General features: G+C 46.1%; 1 protein-coding gene across 5 annotated transcripts in view; it reads left to right on the forward strand.

Moving 5' to 3' along the window:
- LOC134212954 (uncharacterized) overlaps positions 1–10,583 on the forward strand; it is a 46,667-nt gene extending 36,084 nt beyond the window's left edge. For all 5 annotated transcript variants that reach the window (XM_062691346.1, XM_062691342.1, XM_062691344.1 and 2 more), the window contains 2 exons: positions 5,089–5,919; positions 8,198–10,583. In XM_062691346.1, the coding sequence (XP_062547330.1) occupies positions 5,089–5,919; positions 8,198–9,752 (2,386 nt within the window). In that variant the 3' untranslated portion in view covers positions 9,753–10,583. The remainder of the gene's footprint in view (positions 1–5,088; positions 5,920–8,197) is intronic.
- Positions 10,584–13,642: the final 3,059 nt, after the last annotated feature.

Raw genomic sequence — 13,642 nt, forward strand, 5'->3', positions numbered from 1 at the left:
CCATTTTGGCCTGGATTACTTTTGTCAAGCGATTGCAACGGATTTTGATTGCAGGCAGCCCAGTACGTTGGTACTGTCTGCGAACCACATTACGAAGACATATTAGATCTTTGGTGAGGTTGTCAATGGTTAGGGTGTTGCTTACCTGATGAGTCTTGAAACATACTGCTCTCTAGCCACCAAGATTGCCTCTTCGATGGCGCACAGCTGGCGGTCGATACTTTCTTGCGTCTCCGGACGCACCTCGTAGTCGATGGTGGAGTCAACGCACTGCTGGAACCGCTGCCAGTTCACTCGATGGTAGTCCCTTCTGGAGAGTTGGTGATGGTTAATCGATTAACCGATTTCGACCACCACTGGGTGTGGATCCAAGCTGAGTTCTTGGTATTCGATCGAATGTAAGATGTGATCGTTCATGTTGGTTATGTACAGGTCTAACGTTGCGTGGGCTCCGGACCGACTCAGCCGAGTGAGGGAATCCGGGCTCAGGATCGTGAAGTGACCTTCCTCCATGTCGTTGCTCCAGATGGCACCGTTTCGATTGCCGCGACTGTTGCCCCAGGCTTGATGCTTCGCGTTTAGTCTCCCGAAGGGCAGCCGATGTACCATCGATGTCCTTGGCTTGAGTTGGGCAGTAGGCGGCGATGAGGGTGATTACTCCGATGGGAGTGGTGACTTCTACCCCAACGGCCTCGATGATCTTAAGGTGCAGACTTGGCAGCAGACGACAACTGACGTTGTTCCTTCATGCGATAGCCATACCTCCTCCCCTGGAGTTGGACCGATCGAGTCTCGCCACACGGAAGGCCGGAATATGTACACTAGAGTGGGGCGTCATGGTCATTTTTTCAAATCAATGGTTTTTCGAAGCCATTCTGGGTCCTGAACAACTGTGCGGAATTTGGGACCAATTGGTTGCTTCCTCGCTTTCCGCACCTCGCACCACACTCACCTCGGGCTACAAGTGCGTTTCCGTGATAAACGTCACGTCGATCTCTCTCTCTCATCGAGGAAACCAGCCAGCTCAATGATTTTGCTCTTAAGTGAGCAAGCGTTCCAGTTGACCATACCCACCCTAGCAGCCATTTTCAATGACGAACATGCCAAGGGTGAAGATCTGGTCGAAGCATATAAAGCACAAAAACATGACATGCATTGCCTTGGATCGATGATCTTTAAAAATAATAGAGTACTCTTACCCTATTCACTAAGAAGTAAGACACTCGATTCTGCTCATGATGGACATATCGGAGAGGTAGCCATGAAAAGGGGAAATGCGTGAGTACTTCTGGTGGCCCAGGATATCCATAGAAATTACACGTTTTGTAAAGAACTGTGACTCATGTGTCCAACTTTCTAGACGTAACCTACCGGTACCCTTATCTTCACGAGAGCTACCCGATGGACCGTGGCAGATGCTGCAAATAGACTTTCTCGCCGTACCGTCCTTCGAATCGGGCGACTGATAATGCTCTTGTTATCTGTTTGTTACGGAAATGAAAGGAACTGATGCTAATTAAACCAACTCAGCTATTCACGGGATTTCTCGGATGTGGGGATACCCAACTGTAATACAAAGTGACAACGGACCACCTTTCCAGAGCGTCGATTCATTTCATTTCATTTATTTAGTTATCATCTAAACAGATAACACTGAATCAACAATTTGACGCCACAATACACGGTTCGAGGCCGCATCTCTCCATCCTCGATTACGCCCCACGCTCGCCAAGTCGTTTTGCACCTGGTCTGCCCATCTCGCTCGCTGCGCTCCACGCCGTCTCGTACCTGCCGGATCGGAAGCGAACACCATCTTTGCAGGGTTGCTGTCCGGCATTCTTGCAACATGTCCTGCCCATCGTACCCTTCCGGCTTTAGCTACCTTCTGGATACTGGGTTCGCCGTAGAGTTGGGCGAGCTCATGGTTCATTCTTCGCCGCCACACACCGTCTTCTTGCACACCGCCAAAGATGGTCCTGAGCACTCGTCTCTCGAATACTCCGAGTGCTTGCAAGTCCTCCTCGAGCATTGTCTTGATGAGCTCAGCTCCGATACCATCCTTACCAGCTGCTTTATTGGTCTTTAGCTGTTGAATGGCATCCTTAACTTCCCTCAAGGTGGGGGCTGGTTGGCTTCCATCGTCCGCTGAGCTGACGTAGTCATCTCCTCCGCTGCCTTGACTTTCACTGTCTGTATTCTCAGCGCCATTCAGATGTTCCTCGTAGTGCTGCTTCCACCTTTCGTTCACCACACGTTCGTCCGTCAAGATGCTCCCATCCTTATCCCGGCACATTTCGGCTCGCGGCACGAAGCCTTTGCGGGATGCGTTGAGCTTCTGATAAAACTTGCGTGTATCTTGAGAACGGCACAGCTGTTCCATCTCCTCGCACTCTGCTTCTTCCAGGCGGCGTTTCTTCTCCTGAAAAAGGCGGGTCTGCTGTCTCCGCTTCCGTCGATAACGTTCCACGTTCTGCTGGATACCTTGCTGCAGCGCGACCGCCCGCGCTGCGTCCTTCTCCTCCAGAATCTGTCTGCACTCTTCGTCGAACCAATCGTTCCGTCGACTTCGACCCATATACCCGACGTTGTTCTCCGCTGCGTCGTTAATGGCTGCTTTGACTGTATTCCAGCAGTCCTCAAGAGGGGCCCCATCGAGCTCACCCTCTTCCGGCAACGCTGTCACGAGATGCTGCGCGTATGCAGTGGCGACATCAGGTTGCATCAGTCGCTCTAGGTCGTACCGCGGCGGTCGTCGGTACCGAACATTGTTGAACATTGATGAGACAGAGCGTCGAATTAATCTCGTATTGGCCAGATAGAGGAGTGGGGGTTTGAAAATCCGTACCGCTTAGCCCTCAAAGTAACGGCGTGGTCGAAAGATAAAACTCTGGAATAATTAAAGCACTCTCTGCATCTAAGATCCAACTGACGAAACGCGTTACAGCAGTACGTACATCGTCATAGTACCTGTGTATCACATTCCCGGTTGCTAGTTACGCCTTCCGAGCTTGTGGTAGGATAGAAGTACCGGGGCAACTTTCCTGGTTTATATGAAACAACCGATTCCAAAGAACTTGACCGCACGGAAATACGAGAACGAGACGCCGAGACGAAACTGGCATCGGAACAATATGTCGATAATGTACGTGGAGCCAAGGATAGCAATAGATCGGTCGGCGATACTGTTTTGCTTTCACAACAGAAAAGAAGGAAAACGGACCCGAACTTTTCATCGGATCGGTTTCAAGTTGTGGCCAGGGACGGGGCAAAAGTAGTGATAATGTCCGCATCGGGGATTCATTACACAAGGAATGTTCAGGATGTTAAGCTTGCACCTGAGTTGCTCAACATTGAAGGATCGGAGTTATCAGAATCAACTTTTTTCGAAGAGTCAAGCAAACCCCATTTGGATTTACAACCACAGCCTTAAAATGTCATACTACCCATCGAACGAGATCTTCGCAAACGCAGCAACCTGAAACGACCAGCAAGATTCGACGATGCGTTTATGTACGGTGTATTCTACTAGCTGACCTTTACATACTGTTTGAAATAAATATTTTTAAAAAATGTATAAAACAAGAAAGTGAGCTGTTAATCAACAAACGTTTCTTTCCTTCTGACAGTGGTGACCATGAATGTTGCGGAAATTGCGGGTTATTATTGCAATTTGGGGAACAACAGTTTGTCTATTTTACTCCACAAGGGTGTTATTGTCCGGATCAAACGCAATTCGCGCCTGGGATCGCCGGAACTGAGCTAAAGCATGCTGGTTGTTATCAACTCGGTTGAGCGATAGAGGGGCTCATCATCGTTCCGACCTTCTGCTGCGTCCAGTTCTGCTCCATAGTGATTTCCAGTACTCCAGGTTTTTTATTCCAACTACATATTTGCTATTAAGTCCTGTGTACTGTCATAGCTCAATTACCATCATTGCTTGGTGCATTTTTAACCAAAGTTATATTTGAATAACATTTTGACTTTCACGCCTCATTCTACATATTAACAGCAAAGTCCTGTGAGACAAAGTATTAGGATCATTCGAGCGCAATAAGTTGGTTACTCTTCATAATTTGATATCGTGCTATTGAAAAAAATATTTCCAGAGATTAGACAAATGAATGCCAATGACATTTTACATCACTGCTCGTGCCTGAGCACATTACATAGATTGAAGCTCAATGGGAAATCACGATTGGTTGCAAATGTGATGATAACTCCATTCTTCACCTCGTGAACAGCGTACCGTGTATTGAACCATTTGTTAAACATTCCGCAGACCTTACAGTCATTTCTTTTCGCGTCTGCATCTATTTATCAGAAATTTCTTTATGGTTTGTTGGGTACCGCCATCGGGGGTGAGAATGGGTCAGCGCCCTTACCGGCAGCCTGGAGGTCGTATAACAACATCGTTCAAAAAGGTCTCTTATATTTTAGTCTTCTTGCCTTAGACACATTCAATCTACTCTATAAGCATTCTAAGTAGTTAAAACAGTGACCCATTCTCATCCCCATTTGACCCATTGTCACCCCCACCCCCGACGACGGTAGTATTTAAAGACCTCTATGGAAAATCTGTTTAGAAAAATCGAGTTCTTAAGGAGTCTGGTCCTCTGGGTTTCAAAATAGTTAACATCTTTTTATTATTCTTATTCTTCTTCTTCTATGGCTCTACATTCCCACTGGAACTTCGCCTGCTTTCCAATTTTCTAATAGCATTTCCTCAGATATTAATTGAAAGCTTTTCTATGCCCGCGATTGCATGTGTATGTATCTTGAGTGGCAAGTACAATGAATACACTATGCCCAGGGAGTCAAGAATGTTTCGCACCCGAAAACATCCTAGACCGCACCGAAAATTGAACTCGCCATCTCCGAATTGGTAATCCAACGCCACATACCTACGCCTTTGTTCGCAAGGCTAACTGGAGACCCGGAGATAAAGGAATGTAGAACCATTGGAGAAGAGAAGACTCCTATGTGCGACTTTTGAAATTGATTTCAGCCTGACACCGAAAACGCCGTGGCACAGTAGTGTTAGAATCAGTATCACTAATTTATAAACTGTATGTTTTTCTTCTATTTCAGATTAAACAACGGCATGGGTCCAATCGAGGAACCAACGTTGCACGAAGCTCCCGACATGATGTCATCAGAGGAGCTAAACTGCGAGGATCCCCTGTACGATCCGCTCGCGTTGGACGAATGTGATAACGATGTGCTAAATGTTAGCAATGTTAGTGCTACTACGACCGGAACGGTCAGCAGCGAGCTAGACAGTTCGACCGGTCAAATTATTCTAGTGGATGTGACAACTCTGAAGAGCCCCGGTGCACATGAGGACGATGACGGTGGTGGGCGCGAAAGTCAAATATGTAGTGCTGTGGGACTTGAACCTGTGAATACTAGTGTGAATGTACTTGACGAGAGTGCGCTATCGCTGGAAAACGACGACGAACCAAATGAGACCAAGTCTACCAACCTGGACGATGATAGTTTTAAGACGGCTTCGTGCGGGGATACCCCAAATATATCGATCAATGGTTCCACCATGGAACCGTACGTCGACACGCGACATACCAATGGTGTGCCGGAAGTGACCGACGGGGGTGGTGCCGCGACTCGAGGGAATGAAGAAGAGGAAGCTAGTGATGGTTCCGATTCGGGTCTGGGCTCAGAACCGTCCCGGAATCTGTCGACACTGGAGAAGGAAATAACGGAGCTTCCACCAGTGAAAAGTAATCTCAAACGGCGTTCCGCAGAGGAGACGACGGGAGCGACCACAGAAAAGCGACCAAAGAAGGGCATCACGTTCGATGGGGTGACCGTCTACTACTTCACGCGGATGCAGGGTTTTGGCTGTGTGCCGTCACAGGGCGGCTGTACCCTGGGAATGGAGTTTCAACATGTGCACTCGAAGTGAGTATCAAAAGTTTAATAATGTAGTTGTTGTTCCACTCCTCGGACTATGAATACCAATCAAAAATTGTTTATTCTTATGTATACCCAAATTCCTACAAATAATATTAACCTTCCGGGACTCGCATTGTTGTAAAAAGTACAACACATTGAGAAAAAATGAGATATCTTTTTAGTTAGTTGACCAATTTGCACCAAACCACCATGTATTCCTCACAAATTTAGTTCTTCATCAATTGAGAAGATAATAAAAGTGATTCGATCGGGTAATTATAGCTAAATAAAAGACTCAAGTGCCCTGGGACCTGACCTGTAATGAATTATTTATTTATTTCATTAACAATTCATCCTGAAGTAGCGCGATGTTTTCTATACCATTTCTGACAATAACCTTGGAGTTCATTCGCTACCAGACGGCCTTCCGGATAATCCGGAACGTCCGTAAAAATGGTCATTTCGGAAAGTTCGTCCAAGAGCAGAACATTTTTTTCTAAACCATTTCTGATGGGGATGTTTGAGCTAAAACACAGTTCTCACTCTGCTGTGACCGCAGGTGACCACCAGACGGCTTTCTGCAGAATCCGGAACATCCGTAAAAATGGTAATTTTGTGGAGTTCGTCTTAGAGCAGCGCAATTTTTCCTAAAAAAAATTCTGATGGTCATTTTGGAAAGTTTGTCCTAGAGCAGTGCATCTTTTTCTATACCACTTCTGACAAAAATAACCTTGGAGTTAATTTGCAATTCCCACTTACCTATGACCGTGGGTGGCCACCAGATGGCCTTCATTTTTTTAGTTTGAAAAGGCAAAATATGTAAACGGAACCCGTAATTTCTTGTCGAAAAGGTTAACAAAATTCTTGATAGGTACTCAGAAATGATTCATAAGAATCCACAGGCGGTAAAAGCTATTTCATGTAAATCATAGTTGTGTAGTATTATTACTCACAAAAATAAAAAGAATGATCACAATTTTCAAAAAATTTGGGTTGACAAAATCGGGTCGAAAGCGGAATGGAATCATCGAGGGGAGACGAAATCGGGGAGTGACTAAATCGGGTTCTACACTCTGAAAAATCTTTACGTCATATTTACCTGAAAACAAATGTATTTCTCATCCACCATACTTTTCACGTAAGAGTGGTCTGAATGACATGTAACCTGGACAAAATTTAGTTTCCTTGAGTTACGTGATTTTTCAGGTGACTGGATCTTACAGTACTAATAAAGCAAAACTTATGTTCGGGTCCAGTCTTGATAATTTAAGCTATCAAATAGCTACAACTGGATACCTTAAATAATCATTGTTGCACAAATAGAAATCCTGTCAGCTAAATCGAAGTCGATTTGAACATTTATTATAAAATTTTTTTTAAACATCACGTCGGATGATTTCTAGATGTTTCATAATTGTCTGGAAAATAATTCCTAGTGTCAATTCTAATTGTGTCCAGAATTGAACATCAGGAATCCTGAGACTTTTCGAATCCTCTTCAATGCCTGAGAATTCCGTCGCTTTACTTTTACTTATGAATCCTGTACACCTCCGGTGGTGCAAAGGGTCGACTTGAGGAGATCATTCCTTCTTGCGTTGCCCAGCTATTGCTTTAACCTGTTGCCAGGTTAGATTTCAGTCGACTTCTTTTATTTCTTTATTGAGGCTTCGCCGCCAAGAGCCTCTGGGTCTGCCTCTGCTGCGATGTCCCGCTGGGTTCCAGTCTAATGCTTGCTTACAGATTTCGTTTCCGCCCCTACGTAGAGTGTGGCCGACCCAGCCCCACTTTCGATCCCGAATTTCTGTTGCTATCGGCCTCTGGTGACAACGACGATGAAGCTCGTTGTTTGAGATCCAGTTGTGAGGCAACCGAACCCGAATTATATACCGCACGGAGGGCGGTCAATTCGCATTAAGCGTATTTTTTTTTGTTCGAAAAGAATAAATTCAATCGAAGATGATTTAAACCAGAGTTCGCGGCAGATTTGAAATTTCAATTCGTCAGCTGTTATCACCAATTCCACCGATAATCCTTGGAGACTTTGATCGAGATTGTTTTCATGTTGACTGAGACGTATAATACGTGTATGTAAAAAATATGACTCATCATGTTTTAAATCACATTTTTCAAGACGGGAGACAGTAATAACATTTGTGTTCAATCATTTGATTTTGTAGGATAAATATGGGAGCTATGAGATATGGAACTGGAACAGCGACCTTAAAAGAAATATTTGAGTGCTACAACCTACCAGTCACCATTAATAAATAATTATTTCTTTCAGGCGGTTCACTCTTGCAGAACATGCGGCAGAACAGCGCAAAGTACACCGAGCTCAGTTGCAGGAACTCAACCCGCGGTCTAGCTCGAGCGAAGAAACCGACAGTGATGAGGAACCATCGGAGAGCGGATCCGAGGCGGAAAGCGAGTCCTACGGTTTCCTACAGCCAGTCACTACCAGACAGAGGCGAGCATTGCTGAAGGCAGCTGGGGTGCGCAAAATTGATTCCACGGAAAAGGACGAATGCCGGCTGATAAGGACCTCCCGAGAGGTGTGCGGATGCACCTGCCGAGGATACTGTGATCCGGATACGTGTTCCTGTAGTCAGGCGGGCATCAAATGTCAGGTAGATCGGCCAAGCTTCCCCTGTGGTTGTACGCAGGACGGATGTGCCAATGTGGTCGGACGGGTTGAATTCAATCCTGCTCGTGTGCGGACACATTTCATCCACACGATCATGCGGTTGAATCTAGACCACAAAACAAGTAGCGAAGAACATAGTGGGATGGGAATGCATTCGGCGGGCGGTTATGGAAATAGCAAGGACTGGTCTAGCGGACCAGTACGATTACCCGGATTATATGGAATGGTAGGTGTCAATGGAGCTGACAGTGTTGACAACTACCACCACCATCATCTTCACCATAATCTCCAGCAACATCAATATGGAGTTAGTCATAATTATTTAGGCAATCATCCGATTTCTCCCGGAGTCGTTCACCAGGCCAATGATTCATTGGATCTGCACTACGCTTTCCGAGATTACTATGGTGCCAATCAGCAGCCTAGTGATCAGCTAGCTATGTCAAATCCGCTGATGGCGCCATACTATGGAAACTATCCGACAGCTATGGACCAACAATATCATCAACCTCACCACTCTGGCCTGGTCCTTGACCAAAGGCAACCCGACTCACATTCCCCATACCACAGTCAGATGGAAACCACTCCAAGTAGTTCAGTGATCCTGGACGAAGACACTACGCTTAACACTCCTATAAATCCAAACTTTGGTTGCGACGAACAGAGTTCTCCATCTGAAACTCTACTCCCAAGTACCTCCACCAGTACATTCGTGGATCAGCATCATGACACCCAAACGTCATGTTCTTCCAATGAACCAAATCCGCCGCCGGCGGAAGACCCGTTGGAATCTTCTTCCAAATCAAGTCCACCGTGCGGCGACTTCATTGACCTTAATACCCCTCTTGCCTCCAACAGTGACCGGCTGGAGGCTATAAATGACCTTCTAGCCAGCAGTCGTCACCAGATCACAATGGCCCGACGATCGATCATCGCAGAGGAAGACGACGAGCTTAGCGACTTCAGGGACCCGCCGGTCATTCCCGTGTCTAGCGTAGTAGACAGTTCAGAGCCGTGTACTACCGAAGATGATACTCAAGACGAAACACCCAACGGTGATTGTCCCGAAAAGGTTGAATTGCCATTGAATAATGGCAACGTTAATTCCAATGTATGTAACGGACCTATCATCGAAACAAGCGAAAACTTAAGCGAAATCATCAAGAATAGTATTGTTGAAACTGTGTCTAATTAATTGTAGAAAGCATTTTTCTCTGCGAGATGTGCTAAACTATTTTGCTATTTTTGCTAGCAAGTAACTGCACTGTTTTTTTTTCATTCTTGCATCAGGTTTTGTTTATGTTTCCTTGAACGTTCCGAATATATTCAAAGTTGTTAACCACTTTCCGTTTTATTATTTTTACTATGTTCATCTTTTACTAACGTTCTGTTTTAATTTTTATGATTTGCCTTAACTTTCATTGTTCGATGACTTTAATCCTCAAAGAAATAAAAAAAATGTATAGTTTCTACCGATTAGGTGTAAAATAGTAAAACATTCAAAACAAAATCGATTCTTGTAATGGAAATAGAATGTAATTTCTATTTAAAGCTGTTTTCTTGTGTAGAGGAGAGAATCAAAAATTGAACATACGTTAATAAATATACAAACACAACTGGTTAGTTAAATAAAAAATCCGATTTGATAATCCCCCATCAGATGCCGGAAACGATCAAATAATTTCTTATTGTAGGCTAAAAATGTAGGTTGAAATACTCCGCATAACAGGTTATAAAAAAGAATATTAGAAATCCAATAGTTATTTGTAGTCACCAAGATACATTTTTACCAGCTGATAAGAGTATGTTTAAAAACACTAATCGCGGAAACATATTTCAATAGAAAGTTATGCAAACCAGCGAACGGTAAAAACTAAGGCAAACATCGCCATACTTCATTGTATATAAGTTGCACGCAAAGCTGCTAACACCTTAAACCATTGGAATACCTACATAACAACATTATGTAAAATGTGAAGCAAAATATTGGATATCAATTATCGAAATAATAACAATTAAACACATACCAACAAAGTCGTAATAGTTATCATTTTGTAGGATTATCACATTTCCTAGATGCCGTTACCTACCTGGATTCCCGATTGGCTAAGAGCGTTCAGACCAAAATTGATTTGCTATCCTACTCGCTTTGCATAATCCATACAGAACAAAAGAGCTGCAGCTATCTGACAACTGCGTAGTGGGTACCTCGCCTTTTGAGCCCATCGGATCGCTATTGCGAACCATTTTCTTCGGGTTATTGACCAACATTATAGCGCTACGTGCACGACCCACCGTAGTCGTCCGATTTTTGCAGTGTAAACGATGGATGGTTTTTCCGACAGCTGAAGCCACTTGTGGTTCGTTCGCCTGCTCCGTGTACCGTCTACCATCTGCAACCCGCCATAGATAGTACTTACCAAATACTTTGCTTTCGAAAACTTCAATTGTCCAGGTGCGTAATTTTCATACAAACTTCAAACTGCGCGTGCTCACTCAAATTACACCAAAATTAGCAACCCCTGCGGGGGCAGCAGGGACTATGTCCAAGGGTTTGACGATCCCTCCCCAGGCCATCTGCGAGTTGTGGCGCCTGCCTAGGATGTGGTGGGGTTTGACAGTGGGCTCTGTTAAACCTCTATAAAAAGCTGCATGAATCCGCAAGTAGGCTCCGCCAAAGCGACCGTGTGCCGCTCAAAGCGCACAAGCCCAAGTCCTGGTGTTAGGTGGGACGCTAAACAGCCCTGACACGACGGCCCTCCGACGAGACAGGAGGTTTGCGCAGGCCCAATAAGCCGCCTTTAAAAACAACCATTACGAACAACATAGAAGATAATACGACTCGATACAATCGGCAACGACCTAGGCGACGAATAAAGGATCACGATTGGAAGCTTGGAACATGGAACTGCAAGTCGCTTGGCTTCGCAGGTTGCGACAGGATAATCTACGATGAATTACATCCCCGCAACTTCGATGTCGTAGCGCTGCAGGAAATCTGCTGGACAGGACAGAAAGTGTGGAAAAGCGGGCATCGAGCGGCTACCTTCTACCAAAGCTGTGGCACCACCAACGAGCTGGGAACCGGCTTCATAGTGCTGGGAAAGATGCGCCAACGCGTGATTGGGTGGCAGCCAATCAACGCAAGGATGTGCAAGCTGAGGATAAAAGGCCGTTTCTTCAACTATAGCATCATCAACGTGCACTGCCCACACGAAGGGAGATCCGACGACGAGAAAGAAGCGTTCTATGCGCAGCTGGAGCAGACATACGATGGCTGCCCACTGCGGGACGTCAAAATCGTTATCGGTGACATGAACGCTCAGGTAGGAAGGGAGGAAATGTATAGATCGGTCATCAGACCGGATAGTCTGCATACCGTATCGAACGACAACGGCCAACGATGCATAAACTTTGCAGCCTCCCGCGGAATGGTAGTCCGAAGCACTTTCTTCTCCCGCAAGAATATTCACAAGGTCACATGGAAATCAACTAATCAAGTAACGGAAAACCAAATCGACCACGTTCTAATCGACGGTAAATTCTTATCCGACATCACGAACGTACGCACTTAACGCAATGCGAATATTGAATCCGACCACTACCTCGTCGCAGTATGTCTGCGCTCAAAACTCTCGACGGTGATCAACACGCGTCGGAGTCGTCCGCCGCGGCTAAACATTGGGCGGCTACAAGACGGTAGACTAGCCCAAGACTACGCGCAGCAGCTGGAAGTGGCACTCTCAACGGAAGAGCAGCTAGACGCAGCATCTCTTGAAGATGGCTGGAGAGTTATTCGATCCGCCATTGGAAGCACCGCAACCGCTGCACTAGGCACGGTGGCTCCGGATCAGAGAGGAACGACTGGTATGACGGCGAATGTGAGCAGTTAGTTGAGGAGAAGAATGCAGCATGGGCGAGATTGCTGCAACACCGCACGAGGGCGAACGAGGCACGATATAAACGGGCGCGGAACAGACAAAACTCGATTTTCCGGAGGAAAAAGCGCCAGCAGGAAGATCGAGACCGTGAAGAGACGGAGGAACTGTACCGCGCTAATAACGCACGAAAGTTTTATGAGAAGTTGAACCGTTCACGTAAGGGCCACGTGCCACAGCCCGATATGTGTAAGGACATAAACGGGAACCTTCTTACGAACGAGCGTGAGGTGATCCAAAGGTGGCGGCAGCACTACGAAGAGCACCTGAATGGCGATATGGCAGACAACGGTGGCGGTATGGTAATGAACCTAGGAGCACGCGCGCAGGACATGCGACTTCCGGCTCCGAATCTCCAGGAAATCCAGGAGGAGATCGGCCGGCTGAAAAACAACAAAGCCCCTGGAGTTGACCAACTACCAGGAGAGCTGTTTAAACACGGTGGTGATGCACTGGCTAGAGCGCTGCACTGGGTGATTACCAAGGTTTGGGAGGATGAGGTTCTGCCGCAGGAGTGGATGGAAGGTGTCGTGTGTCCCATCTACAAAAGGGCGATAAGCTGGATTGTAGCAACTACCGCGCAATCACATTGCTGAACGCCGCCTACAAGGTACTCTCCCAAATTTTATGCCGTCGACTAACACCAATTGCAAGAGAGTTCGTGGGGCAGTACCAGGCGGGATTTATGGGTGAACGCTCTACCACAGACCAGGTGTTCGCCATACGTCAGGTATTGCAGAAATGCCGCGAATACAACGTGCCCACACATCATCTATTTATCGACTTCAAAGCCGCATATGATACAATCGATCGGGACCAGCTATGGCAGCTAATGCACGAAAACGGATTTCCGGATAAACTGATACGGTTGATCAAGGCGACGATGGATCGGGTGATGTGCGTAGTTCGAGTTTCAGGGGCATTCTCGAGTCCCTTCGAAACCCGTAGAGGGTTACGGCAAGGTGATGGTCTTTCGTGTCTGCTATTCAACATCGCTTTGGAGGGAGTAATACGAAGAGCAGGGATTGACACGAGTGGTACGATTTTCACGAAGTCCGTCCAGTTATTTGGCTTCGCCGACGACATTGATATCATGGCACGTAACTTTGAGAGGATGGAGGAAGCCTACATCAGACTGAAAAGCGAA

Source organism: Armigeres subalbatus, chromosome 2, assembly GCF_024139115.2.
Source record: "Armigeres subalbatus isolate Guangzhou_Male chromosome 2, GZ_Asu_2, whole genome shotgun sequence".
Classification (NCBI taxonomy): Eukaryota; Metazoa; Arthropoda; class Insecta; order Diptera; family Culicidae; genus Armigeres; species Armigeres subalbatus.